The 18,854-nt window shown below is 43.1% G+C and overlaps 2 protein-coding genes across 6 annotated transcripts in view; both read right to left on the bottom strand.

Moving 5' to 3' along the window:
- The window catches only part of arhgap46a (Rho GTPase activating protein 46a), a 37,782-nt gene extending 23,895 nt beyond the window's left edge, over positions 1–13,887 (bottom strand). The window contains exon 1 of one of the 2 annotated variants that reach the window (XM_030419752.1): positions 13,295–13,887. In XM_030419752.1, the coding sequence (XP_030275612.1) occupies positions 13,295–13,308 (14 nt within the window). In that variant the 5' untranslated portion in view covers positions 13,309–13,887. Of the gene's footprint in view, positions 1–9,102; positions 9,329–13,294 lie in introns of those variants that run through there. The other variant, XM_030419753.1, reaches the window with a different exon arrangement.
- A 245-nt stretch (positions 13,888–14,132) lies between these two features.
- The window catches only part of sulf2a (sulfatase 2a), a 51,855-nt gene continuing 47,133 nt past the window's right edge, over positions 14,133–18,854 (bottom strand). For 3 of the 4 annotated variants that reach the window (XM_030420833.1, XM_030420832.1, XM_030420834.1), the window contains 10 exons: positions 18,552–18,834; positions 18,318–18,414; positions 18,111–18,205; positions 17,447–17,506; positions 17,191–17,357; positions 16,888–17,030; positions 16,587–16,695; positions 16,462–16,495; positions 15,907–15,960; positions 14,133–15,521 (listed from right to left, as the gene is read on the bottom strand). In XM_030420833.1, the coding sequence (XP_030276693.1) occupies positions 15,491–15,521; positions 15,907–15,960; positions 16,462–16,495; positions 16,587–16,695; positions 16,888–17,030; positions 17,191–17,357; positions 17,447–17,506; positions 18,111–18,205; positions 18,318–18,414; positions 18,552–18,834 (1,073 nt within the window). In that variant the 3' untranslated portion in view covers positions 14,133–15,490. The remainder of the gene's footprint in view (positions 15,522–15,906; positions 15,961–16,461; positions 16,496–16,586; positions 16,696–16,887; positions 17,031–17,190; positions 17,358–17,446; positions 17,507–18,110; positions 18,206–18,317; positions 18,415–18,551; positions 18,835–18,854) is intronic. The other variant, XM_030420835.1, reaches the window with a different exon arrangement.

Genomic DNA, 18,854 nt, shown 5'->3' with positions numbered 1-18,854 from the left:
TCATGGTACCCTTTAGAGAGCTCCATCATGTCTCCTTTGATCTACTTCCCTGATGCAGGCCTTAACTGTGCCAGCAAATCCACGTGGGAACAGGAACACTGCATACAGCCGACAAGAGTCCTTTACCAAGTCTCAGACGCAGTAAATGTCGCGATCAGCGCCAGAAGGAGGACTCAACGCTCCTTTATAGTCTCTTGTAATGACCACTTGAGGGTCCTGGCAGGGATAGGTCATTTCTCTTCTTCAGCATCTCATCCAACTCAAGCCTAGAATCTTAGAGAGAACAGCGCCAGTGGGGAGGAATTAGAGTCACAACAATCCCCCAAAGGTTTGGATCTTTTCCCAGCTTTCTCAGGACAGAAAAGTCTTTCTTCTCCCGGTCACAGTTGTTTATGGTATGAGCCTGCTGTCCAAACTACCTGTTATGATCAGAAAGAACGCGAAGCTAAGCATGGATAAGAAGAGTGCCCACAATGTCCACCAAGTACCGACATTCGTTCTTCATCTGCCTGCCAAAACCCACCTTGTGTGCACCCCCAGCCTCAGAAATAGACACAGAAGAGTGTGGTGCCAGTTGGGTCTGCCAAGGTTACAATGTCACCGTGTTGACGACGACTCACTGGGAACAACAGCTGTGTCTGTTTTAATTGCAAAGCCTTCAGTCATGTTGACGTACCTGTTCATCAAGTATCAACCTATATCTCTTTTATGTGCTGCCAGCCGCACCAGCCCCAAGTAATCCAGGGGCAACAATTTAACAGCCAGTTACATAGAAAGGGCATGGAAATAATATAGGAGCCTCACACATACGGTCCACCCATGTGTCCCAGTGCCCTGTGCTGGGAAGCCATCTGTCCAATCCCTCACACCAGGCAAGCAGCCCTGACCTTAGTAGACTTGACAGGTAGAGGGATTTCATACTATATTTTTAACCAACCGTGGATGACAAAAAGATGAAAGAGGAAATTTAAAGTGAGGCAGTTTGGTCATTATCGATGCTGAAGGCAGCAACATTCTACTTTTCACGCAAACCATAGAGATTGCTGTATTCAACCAGGGCTCCTGGGTGCTACCATTTTGGTTGCACATGTACCCAAAAATCTGTCAAGTGTGACCAAACATTTTCAATGGCTACACTGTGCGCCTGAAATGTAGTATTTGAATTAGTTTATTTTTAGTTTGTTGTTGTGTGTGCTGTGATTTACATGAAGAAAAACATGCACCTTTGTACCTTTATTGCTGTTTACAATTATTTGCATGATGTGTCAAAGGTGGGTCAGCAGCCATCCCCAAAGGGCCAGTTTTTGACTAGTTGGGAAAACCAAAGCATCATTATTTGACAAGTTAGGTAAAGTAAATATACTTTTCTTACAAATAGGACTTAATGATGTCCTTGCACCTAAATAGAAGAATTGGGCGCACCAGTGCAACCATTGTGGAAGTTAGTCTAGAGCCCTGTTGATGTCGTCTTACTGTCATTTCCAAACTTCACATAAGTTCGTTGACCTGCGTATCCAAACTATGTGAACAAACCAATGCAGTGATGGGGACAACTAGATGGTTTCTGCTAATTGGAAATTGGAATGAAAAATTGACAAGAAAGATCGCAATCTACATTGCGATTTTGAGTGAATACGCTGCTAAATGAAGTGCAAGAAACACTTCCATGAATGTGTTCGTTTGTGTCATACTGGGATTCAGTGTAGCAGAGCAGTGTTTATTACAGTCTGCCTCCCTACAACAGAGGCAGGTCCCACAATGAGGCCCAACGTTTAGAAGATAACTTTCAGACTGATTAGATGTGCAACACTTCATGGGCAGGCAGCCTAGTGAATAATGGGGCATTCAAAGCAGAGGCCAAACAGTCAATACTACCCCACACATACCAGATCCTTCATCCTTTTAGTGCTCCCGGCCTCCAAAAGGGGCCTCCCCAGTCTGAGAAACTGATCTCTCCATGCTGCATTCCTTGTTATTTAGCCTTGTGTTTGTCATCACTCTCTGTAAATGCTGTGTTTGTATCTGAATCAAAATAAACCAATCCCTTGTGAACATGGAGTGAGAGAGAGCTGAGGCTGTGTGTCCCTCTCTGTGTGTTTGTCGAAATCCCAAAATTCCACAGCAGTGATGACTCCGGGGAAACCGGCACAGAATCTAAAATGCCGGATGGTGTCCTGAACACCCCAACAGGAAACCAGGCTTTGAGGTTCAACTGCGGAGGCCGCGGCTGACGAGTTTAGCAGCACGGGGTGTAGTGGCTGCATACGGAGCGTTCCCTCTGCGTAAATAAACAGCAGTGAGAGCTGGGAGCGAGCCTGCTGGGATCTGTTGACACTAGCAGATAAGCAGGAAGACGGACCAGTGTTCAGGTTCTGACATTCCTGGAACATCACATTTGGGAGTATTCAAACAACATGAGTGACGACCATTACATGGGTTTGTTGAATACAAAGGGACTTGTCTTTTACCGGGACTGAGGTCATGTTCTATATTCTCAAAAGCGAGTCCCCTGCTTGAAGTGGGCATACTAAAAGTTAAGCGAGCACATGTGATAGATATCTGACCGTAAGTTACTAACTTTTATACCAATGAAATGAACTTTAACTTTTCCTGACATGAGAGGCAAACATTAAAGCATAGTGCAGGACTCCAAACAACCGGCAGAGTCTGCCTCATGCTGCAAATGTTCATAAATGGTTTGGAATGCAGTCTGCACCAGCTCAGCGGAGTTTAACTCCAACAGAAATGTTTTATATTGAACTAAAATTAACTTGGTAGACACACACACAGTCCTGTGACTGAAGGACACAGCACCTGATTTACCTCTGGGGAATCTCAATCTAATTGAAGAAGACTTGTGTGCCAGGGACCCGTGTTTTTGAGTGGTCCTAAGCCAGCTCTCGACTGCCTTCAGTAAATATGTGAATACAGAGAGTTAACAAGTTTTTGGTTTTTACAGACGCCACCAGAAATATGTCCAGAAATAGTAACATGTAGTTGACACAAGCCTTTCTCAAACCAGGATCAAAAGTATCTCCATCTAACTTACATAGCTTCATCCAACTGTTGTTGTATCATTCGTCTGGTAATGTTAGACAATTCTGTTTTAAAGAACTGTCCACAGCTGTGAAAGATCTGGAAACCAATGTATGAGATCCACTGTCCTTTTTACCCCCGTGTGAAGTTACACGCTCTGCTCTCCCATGGCACACAGGATCTTTGTCTCCCATTTGGGTCAAGGAGAGGCTACAATACCCTATGGTTATTCCACAGCCACTAAAAATAAAGCTTGTCAACTTGTAAAAAAAAAAAAAAGAAAAAAAGAAAAGAGAAATCTTAGTAAACAGAGCCGGCCACTGAGACCAAATACGTGCACACAAGCACACCTTCGTAACCACCTTGTTGCTCCCAATGTGCCAGAGGTCTCCTTCTGAAGGAGAAATACTTCATCTATCATCCACAATTTACAGTCGGCTCCAAAAATAGCTAGAACTGAGAGCGGTTTCCCAGAGCGAGGGAAACAACAGAATATAAGCTCATGGAATCTGCCCTATTGTTCGAAGCCAACGCCAAAGTGTAAATGGCACTTTTCCCAGCAACGGTAAACATAGAGGACTGGACAATACACCCAGTAGAAATAGGGCAGCAAGCAGCCTCGTGTCATTGTCCAACTTTGGATTACAAACAAACTCAAATACCAGTGTGGTTGCTGATGTCGTCCAAAAGATAAACGACACAGAGAGAGAAAAAAAGATTGTTTTCTCTGCATAGCATAAAGTTTTGAAAAAACTATGGCAGCAGTGTTTCATCAGATAATCTATTAATGTTTGAAATGCAACTTTATGCTTCAGTGCCATTGTGGCATTTCTGATGAACAGATAGGACGCTTTCAGAAGCCGATGCCAAACGGGGGTATTACTGCATTCATTTCACCATAAACTTAAGGTGAGAAAATAGACAGAGCCAGCGAGACAGCTTAGGCCTCTTTAACAATTAGGACTCTTGTAAGGTAACCTCTAACCTTTTCCAACAACAGACTATTCTACGCCGTTACTTGTGACCGTCCCTTGTGGAACAGTTCTCACACAGGGCCTGCCATTCATCGAGGAAACCTTAGCGCTCTGTTCATCAGGCACGGCAACAAGTGCCAAAGTCCACCCTGGCTGGTATATATTTACAGATCTGCCATTTTCTATTCAGAAGCATAAAACACCCTTTCTCCTCAGTTACTGGCCTTTAAACTAGTCACAGCTCAGAGAAGAGGAAGGATTTAAACTCACCTGGTGGCACAGGTACAAAACTATCTACAACGATGAGAAACCACTGGTAATTTGCTTTCACGGAGCAAGTAGGGGCCTGTAACTCAATATAATACAAGGAGTGATCCACCAAAAGCGGACTTCTGTTTGGTTATGCATAAACCATGTACAAAGTCTATTCAGCGTGGCTGCTAGGCAACCTGCTTATCTAAATATTGTAAAACAAGATCGGGGACACGGCCCGACTACTGAGTGCTTGGCAGCGCTTCCAGTAGCTGTGACTAACGAAGAGCGTTAATCGTGAGGCTGGCATGTCGAGTGCTGTGGCTACAGTCCTGTGTACTGGAGCGTAGAGGGCAGCAGCTCTAGTGTGAGTAACCCAGTCAGCCGGGGGCGCAGCACATGATTGTACTGAAACAAATGGAAAGGCCATTTAAAAAAAAAGAAAAAGTCAATATCGGCGTTATCTTTTAATTAAAATTCTTTCCTAAATAATTAAGCACAGATAATTTGTTGCTTGTATTGATGGTATTCACGGTGGTTATTTTCCTTTGACTTCTCAAAGCTGAAATGTTGTACAGCTGTGTTCTTGGTTGCAAGACTCATAAACACAAAGAATCAATCATATCATAGATCACGAATAACACATCGTTACAATTTCACACTACCTGTCTGATCAGAAACGTAAAAGGCGGTGGATAGTGAAACTCCATCCATCCATCTCTTTCCAGCAAACATCCCTATCTGATAGTGTTACACGATGCGATAGTAATGTTAGCTGGTAAGTGGTTTAATGCGGTTATCACAAAATTATTATAACTGTGAAATATGGCCTAATGTCGCTCCATATTTTTACTACCAATCATCTTTTCAGCAACGAAAATGGACGCCGTGTGTATACGGTCTATTGATATGGATTATCATTTCACAGGCCACACAGGATGCTTTTGAATGTGATGCGACTGCGTTGCTGAGCTGTTGTTACTCACTCACATGTTTGTGTTTACATGGGCTGCGTTGCTGCTACAGCTCAGCTCCTGTCTGCCCTTTCTGTGTACATGGAGTTTGACTTTGATAATTATCAATAAATAGGATGACTTGATTTTCCTTAACTCAGTTGAAAGAGTGGGACCGCGGGAGGGGGAAACGGAGGGAGAAAAAGAGCCTAGGAAAATAAAACTGCCCTTCACCAGTTGTGTGTACTGTGTTCATGTCTGTGACATATTCCACAGATACAGACATCAAAAACTATAGTCAAACGCTGGTATGATGTCGATATGACTGTCTACAGGTCGTTATCAGGTCTATATTTGCTCAGAACTGTGCGCGTGTTGTGGTAAAAATAGGCAAGACTGCAGACTTGCTTGACACCCTCGTGGGAAGTGCAACTTGTGCATCCAGTGTTGCTGTTCTAACCTGTTAACATGGACACTGAAATGAAAAGCTAGTGGTAACGCCACGCAGCAGTGCTGCACAGGCATCCAGGGTGTAGGAGAGCCTGTAGCTACATTAGTGGCTCGAGAAAAGTTGCGTACCATCAGCCATTTGTCCGTTTTCACTGTTTTCTAGAGACGAGCAAAGATGTATGAAAACGTGACGGCTGTTTTTACAAGTTATTTTTGTGCACAGTGATGGTCCATGCTTTTTGTGCCATCTTCTGCTCTTCCGCGTACAGTTTCTTCTGTAGCACAATGAACAAAAAACAAGAAATTAGCTTGAATGAAAACTTATTAAAGTTCCTGCATTGAAAATTCCCCCAAAAAATCTACAAGACATGGCCAGAAATTATAGGTCAGCTTTGTCTCTTGCGTTTCCTCCTGCATGTTTCCACTGCCAGCAGTGTTTGTTGATCGTGACAGACATGAATCAGGTTTGACAGAGGCTGATCTGACCCTTATCAAAAAGATAACTCAGCCTTTGTGAATGAATGTTTGTTTCCCGGAAGTCTCAACTAAACCAAATGTTTCTGTTGCAAACAGAGTTGGGACGAGATGTATGTGGGCCGTCTCTGTGCAGGATGTGTGTGTGTGTGTGTGTGTGTGTGTGTGTGTGTGTGTATGTGTGAGAATAGGCTCCTACGCTCCGCCCATGTGTCCGGAACAATCAGAGGGGAGAATGCACATGTTTCAGATGACAGAAAAAGGCCCTGCACCTGTCACACACACATTCTTTGGCCCTTTTGTTTAACACCTCTCGTTCCTGTCCTGTCACCGGGGTTAAAGGTCGGGAGAACTGAAGGTACAATTGGTCCCAGTCTGTGAGTGTGTGTGTGTGTCTTGCATTTAATTTAACGACAAACAAACCAGCATAAAGACTGCTGAGCCTGTTATGGGGTAATGGACTTCAGAGAGGCAACCAGGAACTCGTCCCCACAGAAACCCTCATAAAAGTTAATGCCTGAGGTTAGGATGCTGTATATTTATCTTGTTCTCTGACTTTAACAGTGATGTGCTATGTTAACCAGACCCACCGGGCTGCACGCTGCCCAACGTGTTTCCTCTTTTGTCCCTTGTTAGAATGTCTTCAGGTTTATTTATCACTATGTTGACTCTATGCTAATGTGAAATGCCAGTTATTGTTTTTGTCTGTGGATCTATATATATTCTAGGGCTGCTTTGCCTTGTGGCAAGGTTATTCATCTCCTATACAGACCCTGAGGAGTTCTGATGATGAAAAAGGTCTAAAAAAAAAAAAAAAAACGGCAAAGAATTATCAATGAGACACTAAAGGGATGACCATGCGTGCATCTGTCATTCCAATGAGCCTTTCAAAAAAGTCAACTTACTTTAAAGACCATGTTAACAAAAATGTTGATAAAGGTTCTCGGCCATCTAGGTCATGGTAACTCGAAGTGCTATATCGTAAGCAACTGGACTTCGTGTCAGTTCCGAGAATTCAAGTCGAAGAAACAGAAACAAGTCCAGTTGCCTACAATGTGGCACTTAAGAGTAAACAAAAATGCAGAAAATTTGCCGCCAACTGAAGACAAACATTTGCTGGTTCTAGCTTCTTAAATGAGAGCACTTGCTGCTTTTCTTGGTCATTTATGACAGTAAATGAAGGGTTGGGGTTTGGGTTTTAGACTTTTGGTCCAAGAGAACCAATATGAAGATGTCACTTTGGGTTTTGAAATTGTGATGAGCATTTTTAAAATGTTTTTTGACCTAAACTAAACAATTAATCCTGGTAATAATCCGTAAATTAATCAGTAATGAAAAAAAACATTCGTTGCAGCCCTATTTGCATTTTAACATGGATGTCTCATGTGGACATCAGACCAGCGTTTTTAAATGGATCCGCATTATTACTTGGAACATTGCCTTATACCTTTTTCCCTTTTCTTCACCCCTCCTCCCCTTTCCTCTTTACTCCCAGCCCTCAGCAGCAGTTGTCAGTATCCATTCCTCACTCATCGTGTGCTGACATTGGCAAACAAGTTTGGGGGTCGTCTTTCAAGGCGAGACTCGTCAGGCACGATAGAGCCGGCCTTATGTGAGCTGACCCAGGCACCGGGCCAGCAGGTTGCCATGGAGGGGAAGAGAGGTAAAGCACTTTAAGACCAAACAGCCGGGCATCCACATGCCTGGCAGCGAGAACAAGGCTGGGAGGGTGAACAGAGGAGGAGAGTCCTGAGCTCACTCTGTCACCTGATTCGTCTCCAAAAGGCCTGCAACGGATAAGACACTAACAAGCTGTTAATACTGGGCGTGACAGTTCTGTGTTCTTCTATGACCGTACCGATCTGAAAAAACAGTAAGAACACTGTACAGACCCATGATGTGCCAGATATCAAAGAGAAGTGCTGCATCCCTGACACATGCAGTTTGTCTCTTGAGAGTACAGAAAATCAACACCTTTGAGGAAAACACTGCCAATTTCTGTAAAATCACTTACAATAATTCCCCTGTAGGCAGGTGACAACAAGGAAATGTCATCAGCACTCTATAAAAATGCATAAATATACTTAGACGAACGCTTTCATTTTGTCTAGTATCGCCCGAGAGTAGCGTGATTGGCAGTTGTGAGTCACTGTAGTGACTGCACACGCCTTAAACCGCAAAAACCAGACAGCCTGGTTTAGTCAGTGTGCTATATCCTAGACTTGTGTACGCATGTGTGGTATTGCTGGTCATGGGGTCTATTTTAAAACCCTGGCGTGGTAAAAAAAAGCATAGTGGACTTTGGATTGTGAAGCTTTTTCTGCACAGTGCCAATCTGTACTTGGACTTCAGCACAACAAAGTAGACAGAGGCAAGCAAATTAATGCACTGACCTGACATAGAGGTCAGAAATGTCTTAATTTTTGCTGCAGTCGATCACTGTTACTTATCTGTTACTCGGTCTGTGGGCTCTCTGGTTTTGGAATAAAAATGGTTACCTAGTTGACAAGAATGTCCTGTGATGACGCACAGCCATATGCATTACAAAGCCTGTGAAATGCACCCTATTCTGAAGCCTGTGAAGGTACAGGACAATGCAGACTATTGTCAGATCAACAGGCAGAGTTCATTCAACGAGAACTCTCTGTGTTGCCTCCGACACAGGAGGAGCCCAACCAATCACAGCCACGGCAGGGGAGGAGCTTGGGACATGTCTGGGGTGACCTCCTTCAACAGCTGCCCTAATCCAGAACTAGAGACAGTTTCCCCTCTCCATTGGCACAGGATTAGACCGGATCTCACAAGGTCGCCCAGCCACCTTCAGCAAGGCCCGTCTTTCCCATGCTGCTTTCCAACTAGCGATTTTACATGGCCAAAGTGAATTAATTTCCTCAAGCTGCCAAAGTGTTCACCCCCGCTGCATCAAACCGATTCTTCATGAGATTTGAGATAACAGTGCCTACCTCTCCGCCGGTTCCAGCAGAACATTTTTGTGTTGGCAGTCTTGAATGTTACTTCAGATACACTCGCTGTAATCCGCCTACAAACTAACCACAGAGAAGCAGCGCTCTGTGATTTCTGTATACAGAGTATTGTCTTGTCCAGCCATCCTCTCGCTTCTCCCACGAATGCTGCTGCTTTCAGCAGAAAAGCTGGGAACTTCCGGCCCCCTTACCGCTCCGCTGCACAGCCACCGTCTGTGTGAGACACTACTCAGCAACAGGGTCAATAAATTCCCTTTTATAGGGGTAAGGCCTGACCAAACAGAAGTCCCTGTCCTTCCTAAAATCCACCCCTTTCCTGTGCTGAGGAGCACATGGAGATTTTCAGGTCAGATACGACTCTGGACGTGAGTGAACATGTGCAAGTGAGGCTGAGGACAGGACCAGGGTGTTTACCACTTACAGGCCGGCCTATCTGTCCAGTACACCAGCTGTCGGATTGGGAACAATGGGGTCACTTGTCCAAACAAGAGAAATGAATGAACCTATTAGGATGTAATTGTGCTTAATAACCCTCCACATTCATTGTCCAAACTTTATCCTGTCAGATCATTCCAGGTCTACATGTTATAAATGAAGACGTGTTCTGCACAGCGTTTGGAAAAACACACCCATGCATTCAATCTCTGCCATCTGCGTGCTGCCCAAATCACATTTCCTATTACTTGTCTGCTACCATAAGGAGCAGTTTGTAACTTCATTTTGAGCTGGACCACACCATTGCCCCGAATGCTCCCCTGCTGACATGACAAACGAGGCCAGAGTCTAATCCCAGAGCAGAGTTACAGGGTGAGTCGGGGGTCAGTGGTTGGCTGAGGAGCCACACAGGAAAGAAGCATCCAGATTGTCCTCTAGAGGAAGTGAAGGTGCAGACAGGCCCACCAGGCTTAGAAGTGCAAGAAAAGCCTGGTGAAGATATTAACGCTGGGTCTGTGGGGCCCCTGAGGGGAGAATTGGGCTGGATTATAATTTAAGAGGCCATCGCTGGGGATCAACGGTGTAGAGACAGATTAACATCTCCTAATGACAACAGAGTTTTAGGTTGTGATGGTGGGAGACGACTGGGCCGCTGCTCCATTTTAAGGACAAAAACCATTGTTTTCTAGGAAGGCTTTGAGTATGCCTCAGTCTTGTCTGTTTCAGTCTTACTCTTCGGTGTGTAATGATTGTGTTTAATGAGCTTTACATCTGTGGAGCTTTTTTTGTGCAGTGTGACAATTTAAGATTTTCCTACTCTGTCTTTTCCTTCCCGATACAGATTGTGGATGCCAACCGATATTTCAGTTGGCCCCTATTGACCCATATCAGATATATCGAAACCAGTGTATGTTGCCCGATGAGTGCCATTAAGTGTAGGCTATTGTTACAAGGTAAAATATCCTGCCTCTGCTACATATCTTTGTCACATGTGTTTGATTACCACATTTGAATGATCTCTGCAAAATGAAAAAAAAAAAACAGTAAATCAGCTGATTTACTGATATCAACATGTTGACTTCCTAATAAATATCAGTATCGCTCTGGCAAATTGCAGTCATTTGGCTGTGCTGCAGCATTCTTTCTCTGTAACGGATCACCACTCTGTGGTCTAAGTGTCATAAGTAATAGCCAATCAGCACTGAATAATCTGAATTTGCAAAGTAACTTGTTGCTAAATATATGTATTTTTTAAAGTTTGGTGGAAGTATCAAGTAGCAGAGATATACCCCAAAACGTTATGATACGCAAGTAAATTTACATTCCATCACTGGTTATTCTAAAATTCTTCCTGTGAATGTATATCGGTTCCAAATATCTGTTATCGGTCTCCTTAATGAATAGTGATCAGTATTAGTATGGGCCCTGAAATAACCATATCGGTCAACCCCTAGTATTGTTCTTGTATGCATGACTGCGGTCATTGTTGTATGGCTCAGAGCAGGTGAAACCCGTTCCAAAAATGAACAAATAGACACAGAGAAGGAATGCCAGAGACCTTTACAGTCGGTCATAATTTAAAAACAAATGTCAACCAGTGTCAATTTGCTGACATGCTGGAGAAATCTCAATAAGATTCATACAGGTCTGCAAGATGCTGCTGGGAAGTTGCAGGATTCCATTCCGAGGGCTGATAAATTACATGCAATTAAAACAGTGCACAGATATGTGTATTCACTGCTACCCAATCCAGCATTTTAGGCATTAATGGAGACATTTCCAATACTGGTATAAGCTTCACACAATAATAGTGACAGCTCACTCCTTCTCTTTTGAAGCGGATGAACACTGGACCATCCCACAAGTTATTATCCCCTTTAATGCTAGTGAGTGATGATCAGCACTCTTAGCATCAGCTTCAATCCTGTGTGTGCCGGGAAGCTAACCAGCCTTTAATCCCTAGAGAGGGGAGGTTCGAGGTGTCAGCTGTTGTACAGGTACAGATAAATGTGTTTGGGCAAATCACCTTAACCTCATTACAGTGTCAATGCGGCGTGCCACAGAGAATCAAAGTCAGATGAAAAGTGTCTGGGGGTGCGTGAAGAGCACTGATCCACCGGGAAGTGAGCAGGATTACAGTCCAGAAAGCAGGGAAAAAGAGGATGAAAGCTGGAAAATATGATTTGAAGCTTTACGTCTAACAAAATAGAAGATCGTACACAGTCATCCAGTTATTAGCGTCACACCCAATGGAGCACAAGCTTCAAAATCACTTCCGCTCAACAGGCAAACAAACTTGTCCATTGTCAAATCCTCTGTAGGATGAACATCCTGCCTCATCCTTGTCAAAGTGCAAAATTTGGATTCATCTTGTCAGGGGGATGGACAGTGTGTTGAGACTAGCAGGGTACACAGTGAGACAACATCCTATTGTCATTTCTGCTGAACGGAAGAGAAGTTTTAATGGCTAGCAACACCAAACGGACCATTGTCTTGTCCTGCCTTCACTGTCTGTTCTGTAGACTTGGATGGATAAAGATGTAATACCGGACTGATAGAGAAGTTAACACGTCTGCAGAAACCAACACCACGCAGTCATCGGATGAGCACCAGCTGGCAGGGGGATGGTGAAACTGCTGCACCCATGAAGTCAGGCTGGCATGACGTGCCAAACTTACAGCTTCAGGCTATGAAAATGACATCTGACTGGGCGGCTTGGTTGTCGAATTATGTCCATGGCATAGTATTCAACAGGAGGTGGACACACAGGGGATATATTAAGACATCAAAGCTTGTCAAAACTTCAGCATTAGCCATTAAAAGCCATCACGAGTGAGTTATACAGAGCCACAGCAGTAAAAAGCATATGTATCAAGGCAAAACAGTTGAAGGAAAATGTTGAAAGGAACCAAAGTAGCTTGTCGTATACATCTCCGTAGCTTTAAATAAGATTGTGAGGGCTAAAGGAAACCATCTGTCTTAAGAAACCGATGAAAGCTAAACAAAGTTTTAATGCACATCTGCAGTCAAAGCAGAAAAAAAATACCATGTGGAGATCAAACCAGTGAAGTTCAGAGCCCCCAGTTACCTTCCACCAGTAAAAAAAAAAAAAAAAAAAAAAGTAAAATGGGAGCAACAAATGGGCTGTGGAACATTTGCCTTCCGTTTTAGTTATTGGTCTCTTCACCACAGCAAAGACTGAAGGCAGCTCAGACAATTTGTGGACCAGTTTTGGAAAAACTTAACAGATGGAGCTGCTGGTGGTGACATATAAGACGCTAGTTGTGACCTACCACAGCTACAGCTGCGTTATCTCTACTACTCATACTGAATGGAGGCAAACATTCAAGTGTCAGACTTCTCTCATAGTTTTTACTTTACTTCACTTGCTACTCGCAAGTTACCAACTACTTAAATGTTTACAACAGCCCAAGTTTATGTTCAGTCAATAAAATGGCAACACCACCACAAAACACAATTTGAAATTCTGCTGTACCGAAGTGAATCTCTACATATTACAGGTACAACATTTTCACAAACTCCAGCGTATCATTTCATGTTTCAAACCACCGGCAAACATTGTGAAGCACTCACAGTAAACTACCGCCGAGCGGCTCGGTCCTGCTCTCAGTCTGCCCTCACAGAGCTGCTGTGGCGGGGTGAGAGCGAGGCGCCCACGCGCCACTGCCAAACTTTCTGTAGTATCACTTTGGAGTTACATCAAGAAGAAACTCACCTTGTCCCGGCCATTTTCTTCACATTGTAAACGAAGCGTTAACAAAAAGGTAAACGATGTTCAGCTGGTATCAGAGTGAAGAGGGGGATTTTTCTTTTAGCTGGAGCACAGAGCGGTCCGTGGAGCGAATACGGGACGGGACGGTCCTCCGGCGGTGAATCCGATATGGAGTCTCCGCCTCTGCACGTGAGTCATGGGTTGGGATGGGGGTCACCCAGTCTGCACCCCCACCCCTCCCCCCTCTCTCCACCACCACCGACACCACACCCCCCCTCGTTACAAGCTGACTGGAAAGACTATCTGGGGACCGAACCATAAGCAAAACATTTAGTGGCTCGGCTGGCTGAACAGAGAACTGATAAAATGTAAATCTTTTCACGCTGTGAGGAAACATTAACGTCCTCAACTAAAACTTAAAAGATATATAACATGTCTATATTGGTGTAAATTAAAATAGCAGTGTAGACTTCTTACTGACAGGTTGTTTCAACGTGTATGTTGTATGCCATGCTTTAAGTTAAAAGTATAAAACATACTTTTCAAATAGTTAGCCAACTAAGACCAGCTATGCTAAACCCAGAACACTGAATCCATATTTGAATATCATATCACGATTATGATAGGCTCATTTTACAATGTATTCACACTTGACTCAGCCAATCAGAGAGCTGGAGATAAAAAAAAAACATCTCTCTTTACATGCTATCAACTCACTGTTTTTCCACTATTGTAATTGTGTTGTCACCCTGGTCTTAGCCTGTGGACAAGCAGACAGAGACACCTGCTGGACAGCAACACAAACAGTCATGCGATTTCAGAAAAAAAAGAATCAGGTCACTTTTATGGTCAAACAACACTTTATTCACAATTACTATCAGCACTCAGGTCTATGGAAATATTTGCTAAAAAAAAAAAATCAAAGAAGCTAACAAAGGCAGGTAGCTTTAAATTCACATCAATAAGTATTACACTGTTGTGTTGTTCCTCTGGCACAGAGTAAACTATATATCCATTAAATGTACATGGCGCAACTGTTCACAGTGAACCCTTTAAGTGCTTTTCCGATGTAAATAAGGAGAGGACATACATACAAATTGCGGGCAAGGAAATTTCTCAAGCTACATTTCTCCCTATAAGTACATTTTGTCAACTCATATCATACAATGAGGTCTGCCTCTTCAGTATTATAAAAAATATTGTAAACATTTATATTAATTGCACAACATACATTCAAATACATACTGTACTGTACAGCAAGATCTTACTTCCGTATTGTTATCCTGTAGCACCATTTATAGCAAGCTGAACAAACTATTTGGATACTTTTACAGTGTGGTACTGACAATACAAAGGAGTAAAATGGCATTCACTAATGAAGTATTCTGCCAGTGGTCAAATGTTCAGGAGGTTTGGATGGTATCATTGTGAGATAGTGTAGGCCTGTTCAAGGTGCGGCTGCCACTGGATGGGGTTGGATCGAGGCAGGCAATCTCTGGTCACCTGACATCTCACAGCTTTGAGGAAGATGATGATTCATTAAGGACATTCATCAGCATTAAGATCAACTATATTACAAAAGATTATGACGAAGTTACCGTTTTAGAAGTCCATAACACTTCCATGTGCAGACACGTTGGTGCAAAGAAAGGAAATAAGTCTTTTGTAACTCCAAGAGCCAATGATTTAGCTAATCAGCTTGTGCCACAGTGACATCATGAGGCCATGACATCGTTGTGTAGCAGCAGAGGTGACATGTAACTCATCATGTTAACACCCAGTCCCGTTTGACATGAAAGAGAACTGATGAAAGCTGATATATATTATGTACAAGCAGTACTGTTAGACTGAATGGCTTGTGGACAGCAAACAGTCCCTTCTGATTCACAGCATCCTGTTGATGTTAATGGTCCTCATAGCTGATGGTAACAGAAGATATAAATGAGAATGAAATGTGTGTGAAGGTAGAATTAACACTTGGAAAGTCTTTAAGCTTCCTCTCAGTCTCAGCATCTCCTCTGCCTGGGTGAGATTTACGAAGAGTAGCTCTCTTAAGAACTAAAACCCACATTAGAGTAAAGTAGTATCTCAGGTTATGGTCCATCGAAGTGTGGTCAAGGTCCTTGGGTTTGCCTGCACTCCCCCTACTCCCTCCTTCCCTGGAGGAGGCCGAAATGATGGGTTGTGGGATGCAGGTGGTTAACCAACCCATCCTTCCCAAATCTGCCCTCTGTGCAAGGGAAACAAATACAGTGAGTTAAATGTGCCACTCGAGGCAAACCATCGCTCCAGTTGTGGTCTGTTCCTACCAACACTGCGAGGAAAAGTAAGAAATGACAATAACAGGACTGAAAACACAACATAATGAGACAGTGTGTTACATCTGCATTGCTTTACTGAATTTGACTTGAGTGAGTAAATGAGAGAGAAGAAGGTGCAGCTCTGCAATGCAGGTAAATGAGAGTTACTGTAAGAGTAGGAGGACAGAATTACAGTAAAGAGGAGGGAGCGGAGCATGCTGCTGGGTCTTCTGACCAAGCTGAAAAAAATCTGGATGGAGATATGGGGAAAGCTTGGCTGACTACAAAGGAACAGATGGGTTATGACAAACTCACAGCGATTTGGAGGAAGGCTTCTTCACTTTTGGCCTCTTTCGACGATGAACTGGCCTGAAGCATGCACAGCACGTATACACGCGCAGGGCCAATGCACGTGCATGGAGACAGGTATATACACACAAAACACACACACACACACACATACAGGTACACACACATACAGGCATGCATACACACACACACACACACACACACACACACACATACACCCCCACACGCACAGCAGAGACAAGCAATTAGGCTTCATTACATAAAGGGAACAGCAAAAGCTGAAAAGCAGGTTGTATTTTGTCCGTCTTTGGCTTCTGCTTCTGCATGCTAAAAAGCCTCTGATCTCTACAGTAAAGAACTGTGACAGTTTGAAGAGGTTCAGTTTCAGCACATGACTGTATTTTATTTTCCTGACTTTCCAGATGACTCGCAATAAGAAGAAACATAGCCAAAGACCCACTAGGGAGGAAGTATCCTCCCAGAGTTCAAACTTTAACATGAAATCCATCTGCAGTGTTTGTAAAAGTAATCAGCTGGGCTGTAAGAGGAAGAAAAAAATACCTGTATTCACTGAAGTAGTTTCGCTCTTTTCCTCCTGAAAGGAAGTGGAGGTAACATTAGTCTCAGTCAGAAATTACTGGAGACACTATAATCAGTCATGTTTGCCTCAGAGACTTCTTACTCACCCTTCTCTGGGTTGCATTGCTTATGTCCCTTGCAGCCTCGTAAGTCCATGAGCTGTTGATGCATGTTATTCAGAGCATTGCGGTCGAGGGTGCTGACAGCATTTATCAGCTACAGGAATAATAAGGACAAAACGTCAGCAAGGGCTTTGGAAACTCTTGAAAACACTGTAAAAGTTGCACACCCTTGCGCTCACAGGAAGGCACTGTGAATCATATGTTGTGGGATCCTTTTACAGTTATGATTAGTGAGTTATTTATCTATCTGTCACACAGTACACTGTTTCTCTAACAAATAAAATACCTGGTATGGGTCAGTGTTGAGATCAAAATACTCCAGGAAACCGGTAGCAAATTCACAGAACAGGAAGTTGTGTGTGTCATTGATGGTCCTGAGGCACCAATAGGTGTTATTGTTGGCACTGGTGCATGCACAGAATGGACCCACTGCGGTAGGGAGGGTACGTGAGGGGTTTGAGGAAGGGAGGGGTGAGAGTGGAAAACAAGGGATATTACAGCAGTGTTCTAAAAATGTATTTGGAAAACATTTAACAGTTCCAACACACTATTCTTCAAATCTCTTTAAACACTCATGTTATTTCCGCACTTGTCCAGAAGGGAGCAGTCTGCCAGTGATGGTTGTCATGGGTGAAGCAGGTGAGGCCTGGCATGCTGCATGTGTCGTTGTTCTGGAGCCTCTTCAGGAATTTACGTAATTTCTTTCTGCGCTTCTGCTCCTTTTGCAGCCATTGATTTTTTTGCTTCGATGGCATTCTGATGAGAATGAAACACATTAAATACAGTCAAACTGCAAAAAGGAAGTCATAAATTATTATTAATTGTTAAACAATGTCAGTTTTTACCTAAGTGAGTGCATGCGTCCTGCATTCAGTCTGAAAGCCTCTTTATTCTTGAGGAGATAACTGTAAAGACAAGAAACAACGGTCACATATGTACATTGGTAGAAGAAGTATTCTGGAGCAGATCGTATAAGTCCGGTGTGACGGATTTAAGAGGATCTTTTTTTCAGAAGTAGAATATAATATCTACAATTATGTTTTCATTTGTGTATGTTTACCCGAATCTAAGAATTATTTACCTTAGTTTAGAGTGAAACTTTCATATTTAAAATATTAATTTATATCACATTGGCATTAATTCTACAGTAGCCCTGAAAAGACAAACCTAACTAGATGTGACTTAATCGTACACACTTAAAAGTAGCATAACCACTGTGTGAAATACTCCACTACAAGTGAAAGTCCTGCATTAAAAATCTTACCAAAATAAAACTACAAAACTATTAGCAATATAATTATTGATGTATTAATGTGTTCATCACATCAATGTTGCAGCTGGTAAATTAGAGCTAATTTCACTACTTTTCCGTTGGGTATTATAATCTATAAAACATAATAATTATTATATTTTGTAAAAGGTAAAACATTAGCACAAAAACGGAAATACCTGAAAATTGTGCTTGAGCGCAAATACATCTCTATGCGAGTGGTTCTGACACATCCTTACCTGGGAGTGTCACACTGACATTCCTCCGGCCGCACCTTTTTCAGGTGACCTTTGACCTCGCGGAGGTTCTTGATTTTGGTCTGCAGGGTTTCAATCTAAATACAGTTGAAACAACAAGTAGACACACAAAGCTCATTATGCACCTCAAGCAACCTGTGGAACGGATTTTATGTTTTAGATTTAACAGGATGGACAATGTTGCAGTACCTCATGCTCAATGTGAAGTTTGTGGTCTTTCCATGCTTGAAGAGACTTGTAGAGACCTCCATCACATTTTACTGTGTCATTCATAAGAATTGAGCACCTGCAGGATACAAAAAACAGAACAGCACCACTAAATATCATGCATATGCAGTCAAAATGATTCCCTAATATTTGTTTTCTCTCTTCAGTACCAAAACCACACCACACAATTATGTGAAAAGATGTACACAGCAGCACCTGTAGGTGACTTTAAGAGCAGCAGGTGGTGTGAGTTTATTGCTGGTTGTGGGTTTGGCTGTGACCCCCATGCCACTAAACTCTTCAGTGTCATCCTCATTCCCCTCTTCTTTCCTCCTGTCTGTGGCCCAGCTGCTGTTCCTGGAACCCAGGGGCTGGTAGCCCTCCTCCAGGTCCACGGCATACAGGTCTCCATCTAGCTCAAATGACACGGAGCGGGCCCAGCGCTTCCTGGAGACAGTCTTACTGGATTTCATCTCTGAATAAGACGAGACAGAGGAACCTGGATAAGATGAAAAAGAG

The sequence above is a fragment of the Sparus aurata genome, chromosome 6, assembly GCF_900880675.1.
Source record: "Sparus aurata chromosome 6, fSpaAur1.1, whole genome shotgun sequence".
Lineage (NCBI taxonomy): Eukaryota > Metazoa > Chordata > Actinopteri > Spariformes > Sparidae > Sparus > Sparus aurata.
Note: the sequence above shows the minus strand (reverse complement) of the source record. Positions and strands in the feature narration are given on the sequence as shown.